The 18,494-nt window shown below is 39.4% G+C and overlaps 2 protein-coding genes across 2 annotated transcripts in view; one reads left to right on the top strand and one right to left on the bottom strand.

Annotated features, from left to right (window-relative positions):
- The window catches only part of LOC132071808 (probable acyl-CoA dehydrogenase 6), a 75,282-nt gene extending 72,134 nt beyond the window's left edge, over positions 1-3,148 (top strand). Inside the window, exon 9 of the mRNA XM_059469590.1 lies at positions 2,350-3,148. Within this exon, the coding sequence (XP_059325573.1) occupies positions 2,350-2,440 (91 nt within the window). The 3' untranslated portion in view covers positions 2,441-3,148. The remainder of the gene's footprint in view (positions 1-2,349) is intronic.
- Positions 3,149-3,313: 165 nt separating this feature from the next.
- On the bottom strand, positions 3,314-8,654 carry BET1 (Bet1 golgi vesicular membrane trafficking protein). Its single transcript, XM_059469602.1, has 4 exons — positions 8,453-8,654; positions 7,072-7,187; positions 5,115-5,171; positions 3,314-4,572 (listed from the first exon to the last, which is right to left on the bottom strand). The coding sequence occupies exons 1-4, from the start codon at positions 8,469-8,471 to the stop codon at positions 4,417-4,419; spliced, it is 348 nt and encodes a 115-aa protein (XP_059325585.1). The 5' UTR covers positions 8,472-8,654; the 3' UTR covers positions 3,314-4,416.
- Positions 8,655-18,494: the final 9,840 nt, after the last annotated feature.

The raw sequence follows: 18,494 nt of genomic DNA on the forward strand, positions 1-18,494 counted from the left end.
TTAACTGCAGACTATTTTGGATTACACTATTCAGAAACACATTTTCAGGCTGTGAATTACAGGGTTCCTAATCACTAGAACAACTTTGTTATCTCATAACCTTCAAATTAGGGTAGTCCAAGATTAAAGGGAGCTTGCTTTTTTCCCTTCAAGCAGTGCTTGACACATTTCTGAAGGCTGTATGACATGGCCTCTATGGAGACGGGAAACATGATTTGACAATGTGGAGGGCCTTTTTTTTTCCAGTTGCTACCTAACTATAAGTTATTAATCACCTGGATTGAGTTTGGTGGGTGGGAATGGTGCCTCACCCTCCCTCTTAAGTGCTGTTTTTTAACTTGACATTGAAGATTTTTTTGCTTTTATTCATTAAAATGTGGATTTTTACCATTTATCTCTCTTGATTTGGTTGAGTGAAGTCTTATAATCTACAGTGAGTATTTCAGACACATGGGATTTCCTGAATGTAACGAAACACTTCACAGGGAATATTTTAGAGGGATAGAACACAGTTGGATTCTCTCCTTCCTCAGGTTAACTCCCACTCTCTAAAGAAAACAGCATTCAATGACATTCAACAAGTAGCTAGAGGTTTGGTCCCTCAAAATGACACCTTTACAAACTGCCTGGTGTGCTGCAGGCTGGTTCCTCATGGTCCTTGGTCAGGGGGAAGCCACCCCACACTGGTGCTCACCTCAGGAGGGCTGCAGGTAGTTTAGGATGTGCTGCTCTGTCATGTGGCAACAAAATGGTGATGCAGAAATCAAAAGCAAAATGTTATTGTGCCAAATCAAAAGTCATAACAGCAGTAGCCTAACAGTGTCTCTTACAAAAGCAATCGAATTCCAATATGCATATATGTTGAAATACTCATGTGCTGTATTAATAATGCATTCTTGATATAAGATAAACTATCAAGCCATAAGAATACATTAAATAACTGATATAGAAGCTGACTTCACTATGTGCTCTTTCCCAGCTTCCTTACAGAGTTTCTGGCAGGATAGTTAATCCCATGGTTTCAGCTTCTTATGATGAAAGCAAGTTTCTTTCCCAGAAGACAGCTGCTGGATTAAAATCATTTGTGTCTTTTGTCATCTTAATCCACTTAAATTAGGGGGAAACCTTCTGTCCTGGCTCCCCAGAGGAGAGATCAGCATTAGTCACCTGGCTGTAGATTCTGTAAGAAATATTCCTTATCTCACCCACAGAGACAAAAATATAATGATCAGCAAATTTTTAAAGATATAGACAAGCACTAAACATATGAAAGCTGTTCTGGTTTCTTGAGATGTGTCTTTATACATGACAGCCTGACTTGTCTGTCACACACACCACCAAAGCCAGATCTTACCATTATAATTTCATATAAATGAGCCCCATGTGTCCAGGATTCCTGCTGCAGATTTCTGTGGACATCACAGAGGAGTTCTGAGGATTAGTTACTTGCTGTTGCTACGATGAAGATGCCAAATGCTGAGCATTGGCAGGGACTTTCTTCAGCTTGACAAAGCAGACAGCACCGCAGCATTAAGAATAAGCAACCTACCACTGTTCCAGCTCTGCTGCCTTCAGCAAGGCCCATAGGAAGGTCGGGAATGTTAAGGTTACTAAGCAGAGGTAGTTTAAAATTGTTCTGGTAGTTTTATTGGTGGTGTTTTTTCCTTCTCCCCTGAGGTAAAATATTTGTGAGTAAAACTGCTTGAGGCTGCAGTAGTGAGCACTCTGGCTAGCACATAGAACCTAGGCAATACTGTTAGGGTTGACTTGGGATGGTTATGGCAGGTTTTAAATGAGTGATATTCAAAATATCAAATAAAGAGTAAATATTCCTGAAGCATTAATTTTTAAAGCACAAAAGCTCTATTTACACTAGAATACTATACAGAACTACTTGTAATATTATACAATGTAACACTGAAGAACCATATAATATTAATAAGGCTTTTACCAGATCTTACATAGTCATTAAGAAAACCTGGATTGGTTATAAATCTTAAATGGAAATTATACCCTTTCTGTGCAATTCTCCAATACCTTATGTACTTGACTCTTTTACCCCAGGTAAGCCAATTTAGGAGCTGCAATGCTTTTTGCTGCTGCCCCTGGAAAAGCTCCCTCCCCTCCTACAGTTCAACTGCAGGCTTAGGCACCGACAGGTTTGGGACAGGCCCAGCAGGGTTCTCGTGGGCAGCATCACAGCCCACCTGCCCAGGAGCCAGTGGATGAGGTGTTCTGCAGGCATGTAGCATTTGTAACCAATGTGTAAGTAATTCTGGGCAAGCTGTCCAGCACAGCACCATCAGAACAGCATGCAAATGTTTAAATCTACTCTTTATGTTTCTGCAGGGACTTGAGATTGATGTCAATAGGAGGTGGCTCAGATGAAACCATGCTTTCCATCATATGCAAATACATGGACATACTTCCAAGAAAGTGATGCATCTGCACTCTTCCTTGAAAATGAAGAAAGCAAGAGCATGACTTGTGCTGCACACTGAAGGGGTACAGATCAGTAATTTTGCCATCAGAAAGCACATCGAAGCCTTTCACCATTACCACTCTGTGTTTTCCAATGTCAAATTCTTGTTGAAATGAAGCACTCTGAAAGCTTGCAGCCTCCTGCATTCCATTTTTTCAGTGAGTGACCTAAGTTTTCCAATGACCCTTGCTAAGCACACAGAAAATAATATGTTCTTTAATCAAGCTTTATCTACACTTCAGAGCATCTAAGCTGATAATTACGCAACAGAACTTCCATATGAATGGAAGCTATGTAGCTTAATCTCATTTCAGTAAAGCTCTGCTTTCAAGATGAACAATCATGGCACAAATTATTCCCTGCCATAATGAAACCCCAGAACAGTGCCTTTCCTCTCAATTAACAGGCACCTTCCCTATCTTTCACTTTTAGCAAGCAATCATTAAAATGAGCTGTCATCTTTGCCAAATCCGTATCAATTTGTACTCCGCTCTGTCACGGACTTTTGGTGATGGGAGTAATGTTACATTTTTATTTGCAGAATTCTACAAACAACTGTTTAAGTGTATCTGAAGCTTGCAGAGACTGAACTTCAGCAGCAATGTACCATGTTGTATGCATAATTATTAAGAAAAATATTAAAAAATAAACACATTAATATGAAAACTGTGCATAATTACTGAAAATCTCCCTAAAACAGCCATTTAAGCTGGAAGAGGCAGCCTGTATTATTGATTAAAAAAATAAAAATTGCCCCTTAAATACAGCACCATTTCAAAAAAATACACTGATATTCTACAGTAGAAAAAAATGTATATAAACAACACTAGCTAGGATAATACTACAGGACACTTTATTTGTAAGTTCATAGTTGCTTATTAATGGTAACATATCATACAGTATTTTTAAAAAAGTTTTTCAAAAATTGTAGATGCGATTTCAATATCTAGCAAACTTCAATTTTTTTTGAATGGTAAATTCAGCAACACAATAGCCTCAATGATTAGAAACTACTTGGTGAGCCAAAACTAAGTTCTCAAACCCTAATGTGACTGCATCTCCAATAAATACATCATAATGTACTTTAATATAAAATTCAAAAGATCTGCCATTGTATTTCAGACATCATGCACTGTAGATTCAGGGACTATCACTAATTGGAAAGTAAGCATACTAATGGTAAAAGTTCAAGTGATTCAATTGAATCATTTCAGTTTTAAATACTTTAAATATAAAGAAAACATTTGTACTGTGTCCATATTGGTTGGTCCCAACGATGAAAGGCATTTGCTTAAAAGTGTAGATGTGTAAACATGATCTGTCACATTTAAACTAAAAAAAACAAAAAATCCATTTTTTTGACAAGTAACTTCTTGTCAAAACATGCAGTTAAAGTTACTTACACATTAACAGATCTAAACACAAAAGTAATTTTTGGGAATACCAGTATTACATTTGCTAGCTTCAGGCCAGCCTTTAAAACTCCACAGGTAAGATCTATTTAGAAAGATCTACATATTCTTTGTGCTCTTGCAACTGAAATGACTATATGCCTGAAACTGGAGCTCTAATTTAGAGCATGGCCCAGAATGAAAAGCAGAATGAAAAAGAAAGCCTTGAAATTCTGCAAGTACTTCATTTTCAAATAACCACTCTTTGAATTTTTTTAATCAATTCTAAAAACTATTTCCCCTAAAAAAATCCATCCCGCTATGCTAGCTGTTTCTGCATATTTACAAATAATCCCCCCAAAACAGGGGATGATGGAAAAACTCTGATACATTAAGAAAACTATATATAACTTCGCATTAATTGTTAATGCAATTTACAACAATTTCACTGTTTTATCCATAAAATGTGCCACTTTAAATCAATGTCTTCATTAACTAAGACTACAGTTGAAATTATACAATGTAAACCAGAGGTAACATGCATCACCTCAGTTTAATAATCCAGTATATCACAAAAAAAACAAATAATGAAAAGAGCATCATGTAGCATAATAGCTTTGTCTGGCTTCCTCTGGAGAGTGTTCTCAGTCTGCCCATAGTTGCACCTAGAAGTCCACCCGTAGAGTCAAAATCATTCTCCTATATTTAAAAAAGATACAACCAAGCAAACAAAAGAGAAAAAAACGTAACTCTGAGAGAAAAGTACCCTTACAGCTCACTCAATATAGTTTTCCCTGTTTTTTCAAAGTTTCCAAAACTAAAATTATTTTAGAGGCAAAACTATCACCCATTTATCCAGTGCTATTATTACCCCAAGCCAAAGCAAAGTGTAAGCAAAAAAGGCATTTCTGACTCTCTTGTTTTTCGCTTCCTTCTTCTATTCTTGAATACAATTAAATATAGAAGTGCCTTTTTAATGATACTTGACATTTGCTGATTAAAAACCTATACTGATATCCGAAGCATAAAGATCTAAGTTGTGCCTTAGGAGTAATGTATTTGCACATCTTATCTTTTTGAACAGAAATACTGATACTGCTGGCAGATCAGTCACATGTTGCAGTCAACAATAAGCTGTCAAAATTTTAATACCAATGTTTATACTAAAAGACAGGATGCTTTACATTATTAACTTTTAATCCTGACCCATATTTAAAGAAAGGCAGTTATTCAATACTTACCATTTCTGATAACATTTTATTCTGGTTTTTAACTTCTGTTCCAATTTCAATGGAAAGCTACAAAAACAAAACAAAACAAAACCCAAAAAGTATTAAATATGAAGAATCAGTTAATACACAGATTGGAGAATCCACTCAAAAAATACATGACATGACTAACATTTTCCCCAGTGAAAGCAATACCTGGTATTTTCAAAAAACAAAATAACATGCACAGTATTCTATCAATAACCCTTAGGGAAATAAAAGATTTTCCATTTGACTAGATGAGTCTAAAGAGTCACTGGAAGTACTCAATGTCTCACTTCCCCTTTTCCAGATAATGTCTTACATGAATTATTGGACAGACTTAAAAAAACTCAAAATCTAGTCAAGTCTCAAGCAGCAATTACCCATTCCTGGAACAACTGTTAAAACTGCTGGCACACAGCAGAGAGAACCATGAGCATTGGTTTGACTCCAGGTGCTGCTGGAGCTGACACTCGTAACCTGCAAACACATCTCTTTGACAAGCTGCTGTGCTATAAACAGGAGGACTTTCCTCAGTGAACTTGTGTAGCCCTTCTCTGCTTTATGTCACAGAACAGGAGGAGGAAAGCTGCACTAGAGCCAGTCCTGAGACAGTGACCAGCGCCAGCAACAGCCTGGGCAAAAGCCTGAGACAGGTCCCAGGCCAAGCCAGAACGTGAAGTGAGGGAGGAATGGGTTAGGGTTGGAATCAGGGGGGAATGAGACCAGGCACAGCTGGAGCTGCAACATCACAAAGGTGAGAGCCAGCCAGAAGAGCCTTGGCTTAAAGCAGCTCTGGAGGTAAACAGGGGAGAACTGACACTGAGCCTGACTCTGTTACCAGCACACTGGCCTTGAACAACTGCTCAGTTCCTGGGGTGGAGGGAAATGCACTCCAGGCCCCCATGCTTTGGATTAGCCAAAACCCATTTGTTTTCACATGTCAGAACTTGAGTCTCATTATCTCATACTGATGCATTTCAAACAAGAGTGAAACTGATTTTACATGAGGCTTCTTGGATTATGTGAAGGCTATTCCATATGCCAAAATTATCCCATTGCATTAAAAGACAGAACTACAGAAAGATCTCCTTGGGAAACCATGAACTGCTCTTTTGACATACATGGATTTTGAAATGTGACATACCACAGCAGGAGACAAGAAATGAAATTTGATAACAAAGGTCAAAGCTTTTTTTTTTACCCTTTAACTTGCTCCAAATTCTTATTCTAAACCTGTTTAATTTCTCTTTGAGACAAAACCAATTTAAAGCAACAGTATTAGCAGTAAAACTTCGAGTGAGTTCAGGCCTAAAAAATTCACTGGAATGTTGTTTATAAAACTTAAAGCTTTTAAGAACAAGAAATCCACAGAACTTTAATCTCAGAGCTGTCTTTCAGTTAGACTTGTTTGAAAGAAGTCCTCAATCTGTGAAAGGAATCAGAATCATTGGAACACCAAACTTCTCCTTCAGAGGATATTGGCAGGCTATTTCTAAGAGCTGTTTTCACATTACATATTTTTTTACTGCAACTCCCATTCCCCGTTCCTCTGTACCACTGAGATTTAAGAAACAGAGAAAATTGGGAGTGAAGCTGAGCCCAAGAAAAAAGGAAAGGTAGTGGCAAGCCTTTTTAAGTCTTTTATTTCTCACTACTCTACTGATTTGATTGTCAATAAATTCATTTCCCCAAGTCAAGTCTGTTTTGCTTATTATGGTAGTTGGTGAGTGATCTCTCCCTGCCCTTATGTTGATGCATGAACTTTTCATTGTGCTTCTTCCTCCCTTGTCCATCCACCTGAGGAGCAACTTTGGTAGGCACCTGACATCCAGCCAGGTTAACACATCACAGTTTTAAATTTCTGTTGTAAACTAAGTCTGCTGCTTCCCTGATGGATATACCTGAATTTCCTGCTGTGGTGACACCACTGCAGTTAAATACGTACCGATTTAATGGCACTGACTTTTGAACGCAGACTTTCTGTTAACCTGTCGTTCTCCTCTTCATAAACACTGTAGCCACTGTTGGTATAGCCATAGCTCCCTGCAGCTGCTCCATCACCTGCAAACACAACAGTCAGCAGGCAGGCTTCCTTCAGAACTCCCTGCTGAAACACCCATCCCCTCTCCAGAAACAGCACGCAGCTGGGTGGCCTCCCCGTCAGTCTGACAAAGGAAAGGACTGAACACTAAGCACCATCAAATACCCACTTCTTAATGATACACTGCCTAACACCTCTCCTGATTCCCTAAGAAGTGTTCCCAAGACTTGTTTGATTTCATGAAAATACCACTGCACAATACAAATCTGAAGTGTAGGAGTAAATCTAAGGTAGTGTCAGACACACCTGGTTCAGCCCCAAATACTTTCTAGGAGGAAGTCCTAGGACTCAGTCATACACTTCAGAGGTGTGAACATCTCCTCAGCTTTACAGAGCCGTCACAGCACCCACGGGGTTGCAGAACATGACGTGGGAGTTCAAAGTTTCCTTCTAGTCATCAACATGACTGCTGGCTGAAAAATGAGGCCTAAGCTGCCCAAAACACTCAGCAGGAATTCTGCAAGGATTTCTCAACTTGCACCAGATTATATCTGTAATAAATTTATAACAGTGGATATTCTTGGTTTTTTTACTCCCTGAACATGGCAGGGAAACACAGAAGCACTTAAAAAAAACCCCAAATGAACAATTTCTGAATTTGGGAAGGACTTGACAGAAGAGCAATAAATCTGTCTATTCATGGGAACACAGCTCAAACTAATATGGTGTTAGAACAACTGAACAACAGCACAACTAAATGGGGCAAGACTATTTACAAGAGCATGTAGTGACAGGACAAGGGCAATGGGTTTAAATTGAAAGACAGTACGTTTAAATTCAATACTAGAAAAGAATGCTTTACTGCGAGGGTGGTGGGGCACCGGAGCAGGCTGCCCAAAGAAGTTGTGGATGCCCCCCCATCCCTGGAAGTGTTAGCTCAAAGCCAGGTTGGATGGGCCTCTGAGCAACCTGGTCTAGAGGAAGGTGTCACGGCATGGGGGGTGGACCTAGATGGTCTCTGAAGTCACTTCCAAACCAAATCCTATGACAAACACAAACCTGTCGCTGCTCGGTAAATCCAGCCGGGCCAGAAGGAGAGGCAGAGGCAGGGCTGACGGCCCTTCCCCTCCAAGCTCCCGAGCCCTGCCAGCACCCTGCCCCCAGGGCAGAGCCAGCACCCTGTCCCCAGGGCACAGCTCCCCTCACGCCTCCCGCGCCCCCAGCCCTGACAGGGGCCGGGCCCTGCCCGTGTCGAAGCCCGGCCCGGCCCCGCCGCCGCGCTTACCCAGCCCCGCGCGCCTCATGGCTCTGCCCTAAGCTGCCGCGGGAGGAGCGGGATGACGAGCAGGAGGAGGAAGAGGAGGATGAGGAGGAAGAGGAGGATGAGGAGGATGAGGAGGATGAGGAGGAGGCCGGAGCGCCGCCGGGACGCGGCGGGGTTGGCGCGGCGGCCGCGGACCCTTCACCCGCGAGCGCCACGACAGCGCTGCGCGCGCGGACCGCTGGGTGCGCGCCCGGGGCGCGACGGGGCCGCGCGGGGGCTGCTGGGGGCTGTAGTCCTGGCCTAGGGCCGCAACAGAATGCCAAGAAAATTAAAATTAAGTGCTGAGAGGAGCTTTTAATTTCTTTTTTTTCCTCTGTGAAAAACGCCAATCACTTGTTTTTAAAATTTTAAAAGTTTAATAGGAATAAAATGGTTATAAAAGTAGTAATACAATTAGAGTAATAATAATTTGGACAATTTGAAATAGGACAATATAATACTACAGAGACAAAGAGTTACGGACGTCCGGGTACCTTTTTCTAGGCAGTACGAGCCCGAAAAAGGACGCACGTTAACAGAGGATTAAGCCTTAAAAACAAGAACTTGTTGCATATTCATATACCTCATACATGATGCATAAATTCCATTCAAGTAAAGGATACTATCTGGTCATTGTCAACTTCTTCCTCTGAATCCTAACAGCACCTTCGAGGCAGGAAGAAGTTCTCTTCTTCTGATAAGAGAGCAGTAAATTCTTTTTCTCTGAAAGATTTAGGTGTCCTGTGGCTGCTATTTCGCTGCAAGTCCTTTCTTTTAAAAAGTATCTTACACAGCATAGTTTCTATTCCAACTTTCTTTTATAACCCCAAACTATATTTAACACACTACTCAAGAGAATCAATACAGCATTACTTTCTAACACAACACATATAATATTTTTAATATTTGCGAGAAGCCAATCATAAAATACACATTTTTCACATTCTCCCTCCACTGTTTATTTAGAAGTAAAAAGTGTGCCACTGCAGCATACAGACACTTAGACTGGAAACTTGAAGAATACAGTCACTTGTATTATTGAATGTGATTTAAATTTTGTTTTCAAAGATAATTTCTCCTTCATTCATTCATTCACCTCTTGCAATGCATTAGCACATAGGGGTTTTTTCTGCTTATATGAAGGATGTGATTGACTGAATTTAATTTATTTGCCAGGATGATACCAGAAGGATTTATCAGAACTCCAGTGTAAAGCAAACACCACTGAGTCCATTCAGAATTTGCTATTTCAGGGGTAGTGTCCACTGGATTAAAGAAGCTGAACTGCCTTTCCAGATACAACAGGCTGCCTTTTCATTAATTGTTCTGGTGTTTGTCTTCTGGTACAAACTGGGACCCTCAATATTGGACCAGCACCTACTTGCATTGTACAAAGTATTTAAACACAGACCACAGCTCCTTTTTCAGGAAGCTTGCAGTACACCAGGAGCCTTCACCTAGGCAGACAGAGTTGTAGAAGGAAGAGTAAAATAGTTCTGGTCAATAAGAAGGCCCATGGCATCCTGCTGACCTCCTGTGTAATTGCTGTAAGACACCCCAAGTCTCCAGTGAATAAACCCACAAATACTGCAGCATGTCTTCTCTCTCCCTTTGTGGAAGTGCATTTGAGACCTTAATCTTGTATCTGTCCAAATTCTGGACAGATGTTAAGAAGCTGATTTATTTCTTTCTCTGTCACCTCTAGATGCCTGTGTCTCAAAGAACATTGCAAAGAGTAAAGTTAGTTAATGCAGAAAACAAATATTTATTTCATTATTGATAATTTAAGCAGTTTATCCAAAATTTCAAGTGCAGCATCATTTGCTCATCTAAAACAGAAGAGAAGGCCAAGGAGAAGAAATGAGCTGCAGAGCTGTCTCCTGTCATGGGATTCCGTCTGGAGCTCAGCAATTCTTACTGGAATTTGCTAGCTGCCATTATTGATAACCTGAGACTTGATTTACAGCAGTTCAGGCAAATGCATCAGTTGTTTCAAAGATGGCAAAAGTGCTATCACCAGATTGAAGCTCAAAGATGGAGCCCTTTGAGGTAAAACCATCTGAAGTTCACAGACAGGCCCACTTTTTACCTTGCTGGGGCAAAGAGGTCTCTTGAAGGATTTCATGCTTAGAGCAGCAAAATCTAGATGTTGAAAATGCAAAGAAAATTAACAGATTCTGAGTAAACCTTCTTCCTGAGTGCTTCAGATTTGAGCTAGGGCTCTGTTAGGAGCAATGTCCTCATCAGAATTTTTGAAGAAGGGCTAGTGTGACAGTCTATACAACAAGTAATCAGAGAGTTAAAACTGAAGGTTTAGGAGGCAGTAGGAAATGTTTTTGTAACAACTGGCCCGACACTCTCTCTCTTTATTAGGTGTAATTTTATTTACATTTTTGTCTTCATACACCATCCAAGAAAATTATTGCATTTGGTGACATTGCTGTATGAAAATATTTGTCTTTACAGTATTTGCATATTATATGTCATCTTTTTCTTTCCCACATGACTCATCTTCCATTTTTCAGTAAACATGGGTTTATACGTAACTAGGTAAAATGTATATCTCTTAACAAGAATTGTAGTTATTCATATTAAGGAGCTCATTTTTCATTTTCACTTACATTTTCTGCAAAATAAAATCCCAATTAACCACAGGTAGTGTGTTCGGAACTCATAGTGTATGGATATATAATCTCCTTATGATGTTGTGAAATAACATCTTGAGTCTATATGCAATTTACAAATACCACATTTATTCTACAGTTTCTTACAGCAAAGCATGAAAATGATACTGACATGATTAATGTTTCAAACCTATTTTAGTCATACTGAATTTATGGTTTTTCATATACTGGAAGTACCTCATAGGAAAGTTAGTTAATTCTGCAGATCTCCTGACATTACAATAAGGAAATCAGGATTACATTCTGCAGCAGAGGCTGCACGCAGAGGTCAACTCTGGGTGTCATTAATATGTTTATGTTACATTTCCATGGAACAGCTTGTACTCACGTTAATGACTTCACAGAACACATCTGTGACATAAATACAGTTTTTCTGTCGATGTGATTAACTGTGCTGCTGCTGCCTTTCTCCCTGGCAGCTCCCTGCATGGGGATGTGCCCTGAGCTCCTCAGCCATCAGCCCAGCTGTGCATGGGCAGCTGGCAGCTGTGGCTGCAGCTGTTCCGTGGCATCTGCAGCTCTTCCTGCCAGGAAGCCTAAGTGAGTAGTCAGCAAGTGGTTTTCAATGAGTCACTCATCAATGTTTGATTTGCCAGTGACAACATACAGGAAGAAAAATCACATTTTAAAAAATAAATGAAGTCCGCAAGCTTACCTATTTTGTCAATGCTTTTACAATCTTTTAACGATAGCCTGCTACAGGTGTGTCATGGTCAGAGACCCTGCTGAGGCAATGTGCATGTCATTCTCCTTTCCCCAAAATATTAGTGAACAATTTACTCTTTAAAAAAACAAAAATCATGTCTTTTGTAAGAGAAGCATTCCACATGTCCTACCAGCTGTCCTGTCACTGCTACAGTTTTTACTGACTCTTTACTGACTTCTACTGGTTCTCTTTACTGACTCAAATTATACTAGATTAATACATTTATATGGCAAACACCCAACAGATGATATTAGATTATAATTTATTATATTAGTGGATTACTCCATGACCACTGCAAAAGCAGTAAAAATTATATTAGTGGATTACTCCATAACTTCACTGCAAAAGCAATAAAAAGGAAGAAAAACCCCAAAACCACAGGGAATCTGATTCAAATATCCTGTAAAATCAGTCTTCCAATACACAGCTGACTTTTACTAACGTGATACAATAATGACATTATTTTGATCAAATTATTATGTCTTTATGGTTTTATGTCTTTAAAAACAGATTTTACAGTCTTCATTATTAACTTGCTACTTTCAACAATTATAGATTGTGAAAACAGCCTGACTAGTCACAGGCATCATTAGCAAGTTGAAAAGCAGATGTCACACAATATAATGTTTAGTATCAAATATTTCAATCAATGTTTTGTAAAGCAGTTATCTTCAATTATTAAAAAAAACCACTTGCTAGTTAAATCTTGATCCATTGTGCAATTAAGTAACAGCTGACATTTCTAAATAAAACTAAAACATTATTTATAAAGAAGCAGCACAAAACAACAGACTATTTTAGTTACCCTCAGTATTTTCAAAAAGGAGTAATGTCAGCATTTTTCATCAGTAACCTTGTCAATTAACATCTTAGTTTGTTCTAAGACTGTTTAGCAAAAGGGAACTCTGAAAATGCTTCTGTTCTAACAAACCCAGTGAAACCATTCAGGACTTTGTTCCCATGTTGCAAAGCTGACAAAACTGATAGTGGGCTTAGTATGTCATGAGCCTTGTTCTTCCTGGTTGTATTCTCCAAATGATGCTGTCAAGAAAACAAAAAACCATGTAAAAACACACCTTCTGTAAGACTTTAAATGGCTGAAGGGGTCTGATGCTCATTGCCACCCAGGTTGTCAAGCGAAGAATTAACATCCAAGTCACCAGAGGAATAGTACATGCAGTCATCACAAATTCTTTAATCATGAGACCATATGTAAACCACTGCAAGTACCAACAAACCTGCTGGTGTCACCCATCATGATGATTCAAATCTTTATTAAATAATGCCAAAGAGAACAATGGCTGTTTCTGGTCTAAAAGCAATTCCATCATAGCTAGTGCCTTCCTTCTGGAATAAGGTTTAGACTCATTTAATCTCATGTTGTATTCTAACAATTTTTTTATGATGTTATTTTAATAGGACAGTTATCAAGTATCTGCCTAAATAGCCTTTTTTGTCTTTAGAAGATAATCAAGAAGATATCTACCTGGACAAGAACATTCTGAGAACTCCTGTAATTTTTTATAAAACCATGTTGCTGGGAATCAGAAGAGCTTCCTTGAATATATGTAATTGTGTTTATCCCTGCCTAGTCATCCTAAGCCTTTCCATACACAAGGTCAAATGATCATTAACACTTTGTAGCTATAAAGACTTCCTATCTCATAGCTTTGCATATGAGTACGATTACAGGTTGAAAAATCACATAAATCTATCACAGCATTTTTCAACTCAGTAAATATGCTTAGAGCAAAATTTCTGGTTTGTATTTATATAAAGTTGTGATGGAATACTTTCCACACTATTTTCTTGTTCCTGATTTCAGTATCATCTCTATTTTACATTCATAGTAGAGGTCCCTCAGGGAGCTTGGTTTTTCAGATACACATCAGCAGCCAAGAACCACCGGGGGGAAAGAGAAACAATATCTGTAGTTGCATCAGCAGAAAGTGTCTAGTGAGAAAATATGGTCTTTTTCACCTTTACAACACTTCTAGAATTTGTTAGCAGTGAAGGCATCTTTCTTCTCACTTTGATATAAGTTGTATTAGGGAAGTATTGAGCTTTATATTACCTCATGCACCATATAATTTAATTATTACCTGGTTGCAAAATACTGTGATTATTCTTATTTTCTCCTTCAGTTGCTTTTTAGTATCATAAACTGCTCTGGCTCCTGTTTGATTCTGCAGGGAACCCACCCAGAAATCTCTGGCGTATTTTTATAAATTTCTTGTCAGTGCTGTTAAATTACATCAAAATAAAGAAGAGAGGTTATGGACACAACTGCTGTCTCCCTCCTAAATTTCATTAAGTAAGGCTAGAATCAAAATTTACTGAAGTCATGGAGAATTTTTGTATTGACTTTGGATCAGGCTATAAATTTTTATTATAAAAACACCTCTGCTGATTATTTATCTCCCAAGTAGTGTATGCTGTGTAATCTATGAATAATTCCAGTCATGGTTTCTTTCTCTAATATTAAGGTACCATTTCTGATGTCAGCTTTGACTGGGTAATAATATCAGCTGAGTGAGTGATAAGAATTCAGAGCCATGGCAGAAGCCTGAGCATTAATAACTGTAATGTCTAAAGAGGAGGACTAATACATTTAAAATAAAAAGTGGAAGTCAAAGTAATTTTTCATTTCAGTAGAAAAAATGAATGGAGCACACAGTCCCAATCCTCCATAAGATGCAATTAAATAGTAATTTGATGATTTGTGTTATGTTTATTTTGACCTTTCAAATATGTGGGAAAGGCTTTCACCAGTTAAAGCAGAGAATTCAATAAAAACAGGGACTTTGAGCACAATGAGTTTCAGTGAAGGGAGTGCTCTTTTGCAGACTTGCAGAGCATTTTCCTACAGAATATTTTTCAAGACAAATGGAGCAGACATCATGCTTGTTTGTTTGTCCAGCAAGGCAGAACTGAGAACGTGAATCAAGATTCCTGGATATTGGAGCTAGCTTTGTTCTACCTTTGTGCTTGGCCACGGAAGAATTACTTAAGAAGGAAAAAACAAACCATCATGTACTTCCTCCCTAAGAGAACTCTCTTTAGTCTTCTCATGAGTCAACAAAGCATGCAGAAACCAATTTATTTGATGATTAATTAGAGAAGCTAGTGCCTGAACATAAGTCTGCAAAAGCTCTTGCAAGCCACCTGTTTTCCAGAAAGACCATTATAAGCAAATTGCCCATTCAAAGCAGTTTTATAAAGATCATTTTCTTAGACTGCTGCATGGACTGCAGCAGCTGGGTTAATTACCTGGACAGAGCACAGTGCTAATGGGATGATGTGACTTCCTGTCCCACGATGGCTCATTCTGAGTTTTCTTGTGTGTTTCTGCATAGCTCTACACTGGGCCACAAGAATACATATTTAATTTCTGTATTTATATTGTTTGCTTGATGCAGTGTAGGAATCATGGAAGAAAGTGTGACATTGTTCTCCACAAAGATGTGTCAATGCACTTGTAAGAAAAAGCTATTTTAACTTACTGAAAATCTGAGCAAAATATCTAACTTATAATGAAACTTAAAAAAAATTACATCATTTTTACAGCAAGGGGGTCAAAGACTGAAGTAATTATAGTGCAGAAAGAATCACTATGTTTCAGAATTAAAAGTCTCTTTATGGTTTTCTGTAAATGTAGCTAAAATCAAACTTAGGTTATATTTTATGCTACACCCATGAAGAAAGATTCCATCTCCTGCAGACCATTCACCTACAGAAGTAATATTTACTTGAAAATAACTTGAAAAGTCATTGTCACTTGTCAAAATATGGTCAAAAGGGACATGATTTATGAGTTCAAATTAAATTATATTATACACATCTATGCCATGACATGCAAACCCCCTACATTGACACCAGTGCTCAGAAACCCGTACTTGGACAATAACCACTACCCTCTGTCACTTTAGGGACCACATTAGGCAAAAGGTCTGGATGTAGGGTAAAAGGTTTCTACCCCATTTACTGCCAGTTCAAGTGCACAAAACCTACATGCTATTGTGAATGGCTTCAGGTTCACCAGCTTGTGCTTTGCTGGTGGACCAGGAAATCCAGTGGTGGGTTGCTCCTTGGTTCAAGGTCCACCAGCTGGTCCTTTGTTATGGATTGGATCTTGGCTTACAGCTCAAAGTCTGCTGGACTCCTCTTTTGTCTTTTACTCTCAGTGCTGGCCTTTTCCTGCTGGAACTCCATTCCCCGCTGTTTGACGTGTGACAAATTAAGCTTGACTCTTAAATACTTTTTCCTTCCCTTTTATCCTTTGCTAAGGAGACCTTATTCAGTTTGTCCATCCTAGTCAACACCATTTGATATCCCTGCTGCTCAGAAAATCCTTGAGTAATGTGTATTTCTTCATAGCTGAGTAAATATGAGTTGGTATTTTTGAATCCTTTTACCAAGAATCCAACTATTTAACTGGAGCCTTTTATCTAAATCTCTTTCCTGAAATTCTGAATCAGGGCAAAGGATCAGGCTGGTGGTTTCTGGAGAATATATTTTCCTGGAAGGGTTCAGGAAGGATGGAGAGGACACGACACAACAAACTCTACTCAGAGTGATGTTTCTGAGTTGACTCCAAATGCTAATTACTTGTACTTCTGTTGGAAATTCACGGAGTTAAAATACAAATGTTAGTTTACTAGAGCAATGCTGAATGCCTATATACTCCAGTGGTGTAAAAGAAAATGTAGAAAGCATATCTGAATTTCATACTCATGAATCTTTAGTTATAAAGATAATTTTTCTTTAAATGAAATTACTAGGATAACCTCATTCATTAAAATAAAAGTTGTTATTCAATATTACTGTCTTTTAAGTTGTGTATTCCATATATGTGTAAAACTATGCTTCAGGAATTACTAAATGAGGTATACTAGTACTCCTGTTAGAATCCCTATTTCCTGACAGGATACATAACCATGGATCTGGCTTCAAAAGTTTCTCTGATGGCTTCCTTCTCACTGGTGTCAGCAGTATAAACTTTAGACCACATTTCTCTTTCACAGGTCAGCACAGATCACAGACCACAGCAAAAGTAGGGATGATTCCGGCCACACGATCATGTTTCACAAGATGCAGTTCTGTATCTTGACAGATCATGACCAACTACAATGTGACTGACTGTATATTAATCACAGAATATCCTGAGTTAAAAGGGTCAGGTCCCACAAGGACAAGGATTCCCAAGAATTGCACCACATGCCTGAGAACATTGTCCAAACGCATTGTCCAAATTGCTTCAGGCATTTTCCAGAGATGACAGATCTTAAGAAATTAGTAACACAAAGAAGCCTAGCAAAACTAGACAGCAAAAAAGACAGCTCTGAGGCACCTGGCTCTTGCACCTAGCATTTTCTTGGCACATACAGGCCAGCTCATCCTGTGCCAGATGTCAGGCTGGAGGGCTGGAGCCAGTGCTGGTGTGCAGTTTGATGTAAGTGTGACATATCCAGCATGTGTCATGTGTGTGCAAGGCAATGTGCGTGTGCACATGGCACAGAATGCACCTCTCTTGGATATGACTCATGCTCTTCGTTAATCACAGGAAACACAAAATATCCTGGTGACCTGCCAGGAGAGCAGGTCTGGCTCTAATTCTGGGTTTGTGCCTCCTAACATGGTGGTGTGTGGGATCTCAGCACCTCAGGATGGAGGTGCAGAGAGGCCGAGAACACCCTTGGGGGGCTCGGGAGTCCTGGAATGTTGCCAGAAGTGTCTGGTGGCAGGGCTTTGATCCTACACAGGAAATGACACCTGTATGAGGACTGGGAGGAATTCACTGGGTGAATGGTGAAGGGATAAGTTAATTAGAGTGTGAAACACAGGGTTTAGGATTTTGGTACAGGGGGGTCTAAAGAAGTAAGATGGAGGAATTGGGGCGTGTCCTGTCCTTCTTCTTCTTCTTCTTGGCCTCCATCTTCTGTGGTGATGGTGGCACTTTGGGATTGGTTATTACTAGAAGTGCACCGGTTAATAAGGGTAGAAGATATTGGGGAAAAATTATAAATATTGTACACGTAACTTCGGGTATAAAGATAAGTGACCGCCCCGGGGGCTTGCAGAGTGTGCCCATGGCTGACTTGCTGTGCAGACCTCTGTCGGGCTGAAAGAAAATCTTTTAGATAAACAATTAATAAACACCGAGACCGAGACAAGATCAGAAGTCTCTCCTCGTCCTTTGAAGCGCTGGGCTCTTCAAGGCCATCCCTGGGCCTTTCCAGGCCACCTAGACAGCTCACAGAAAACTTACAAGTGGCGTCTCTGAGCTATCTCCGGTCATAAATCAGCAAAGAGAAACAGTGAAAACGTACAGTGGTGCATGAGAAGTCAGACTCAGTGTGTGCTCCCATGCTGCTGCTGGGAAAGGGGCAGTATTTCCTCATTTCTCTTGCAGCACAAAGTGCAAATGGCAGCTCAGAAAATGTTCCTAGAAAGTGATATGCAGGATGGAGAGAGAGGATGATTGGATTCTAAGCTTGGAAAATAAATTCTGGGATGGAGCCAAAAACATCTCTGTTCCTCTTTTTCCCTGTCACTAGAATGTTAATTTCTTGCCAACGATGTTAAGGGGTTTGTTTAATCATTTTTACTAATATGTTCTAATGTCTTGAAATGG

The sequence above is a fragment of the Ammospiza nelsoni genome, chromosome 1 (assembly GCF_027579445.1).
Source record: "Ammospiza nelsoni isolate bAmmNel1 chromosome 1, bAmmNel1.pri, whole genome shotgun sequence".
Lineage (NCBI taxonomy): Eukaryota > Metazoa > Chordata > Aves > Passeriformes > Passerellidae > Ammospiza > Ammospiza nelsoni.

Coding starts and splice junctions, on each gene's coding strand:
- BET1 (XM_059469602.1), bottom strand. Junction 5,172..7,071: donor AAGTCAGTGCCATTAAATCG/GTACGTATTTAA, acceptor TTGTTTTTGTAG/CTTTCCATTGAAATTGGAAC. Junction 4,573..5,114: donor ATAAAATGTTATCAGAAATG/GTAAGTATTGAA, acceptor TTTTAAATATAG/GAGAATGATTTTGACTCTAC.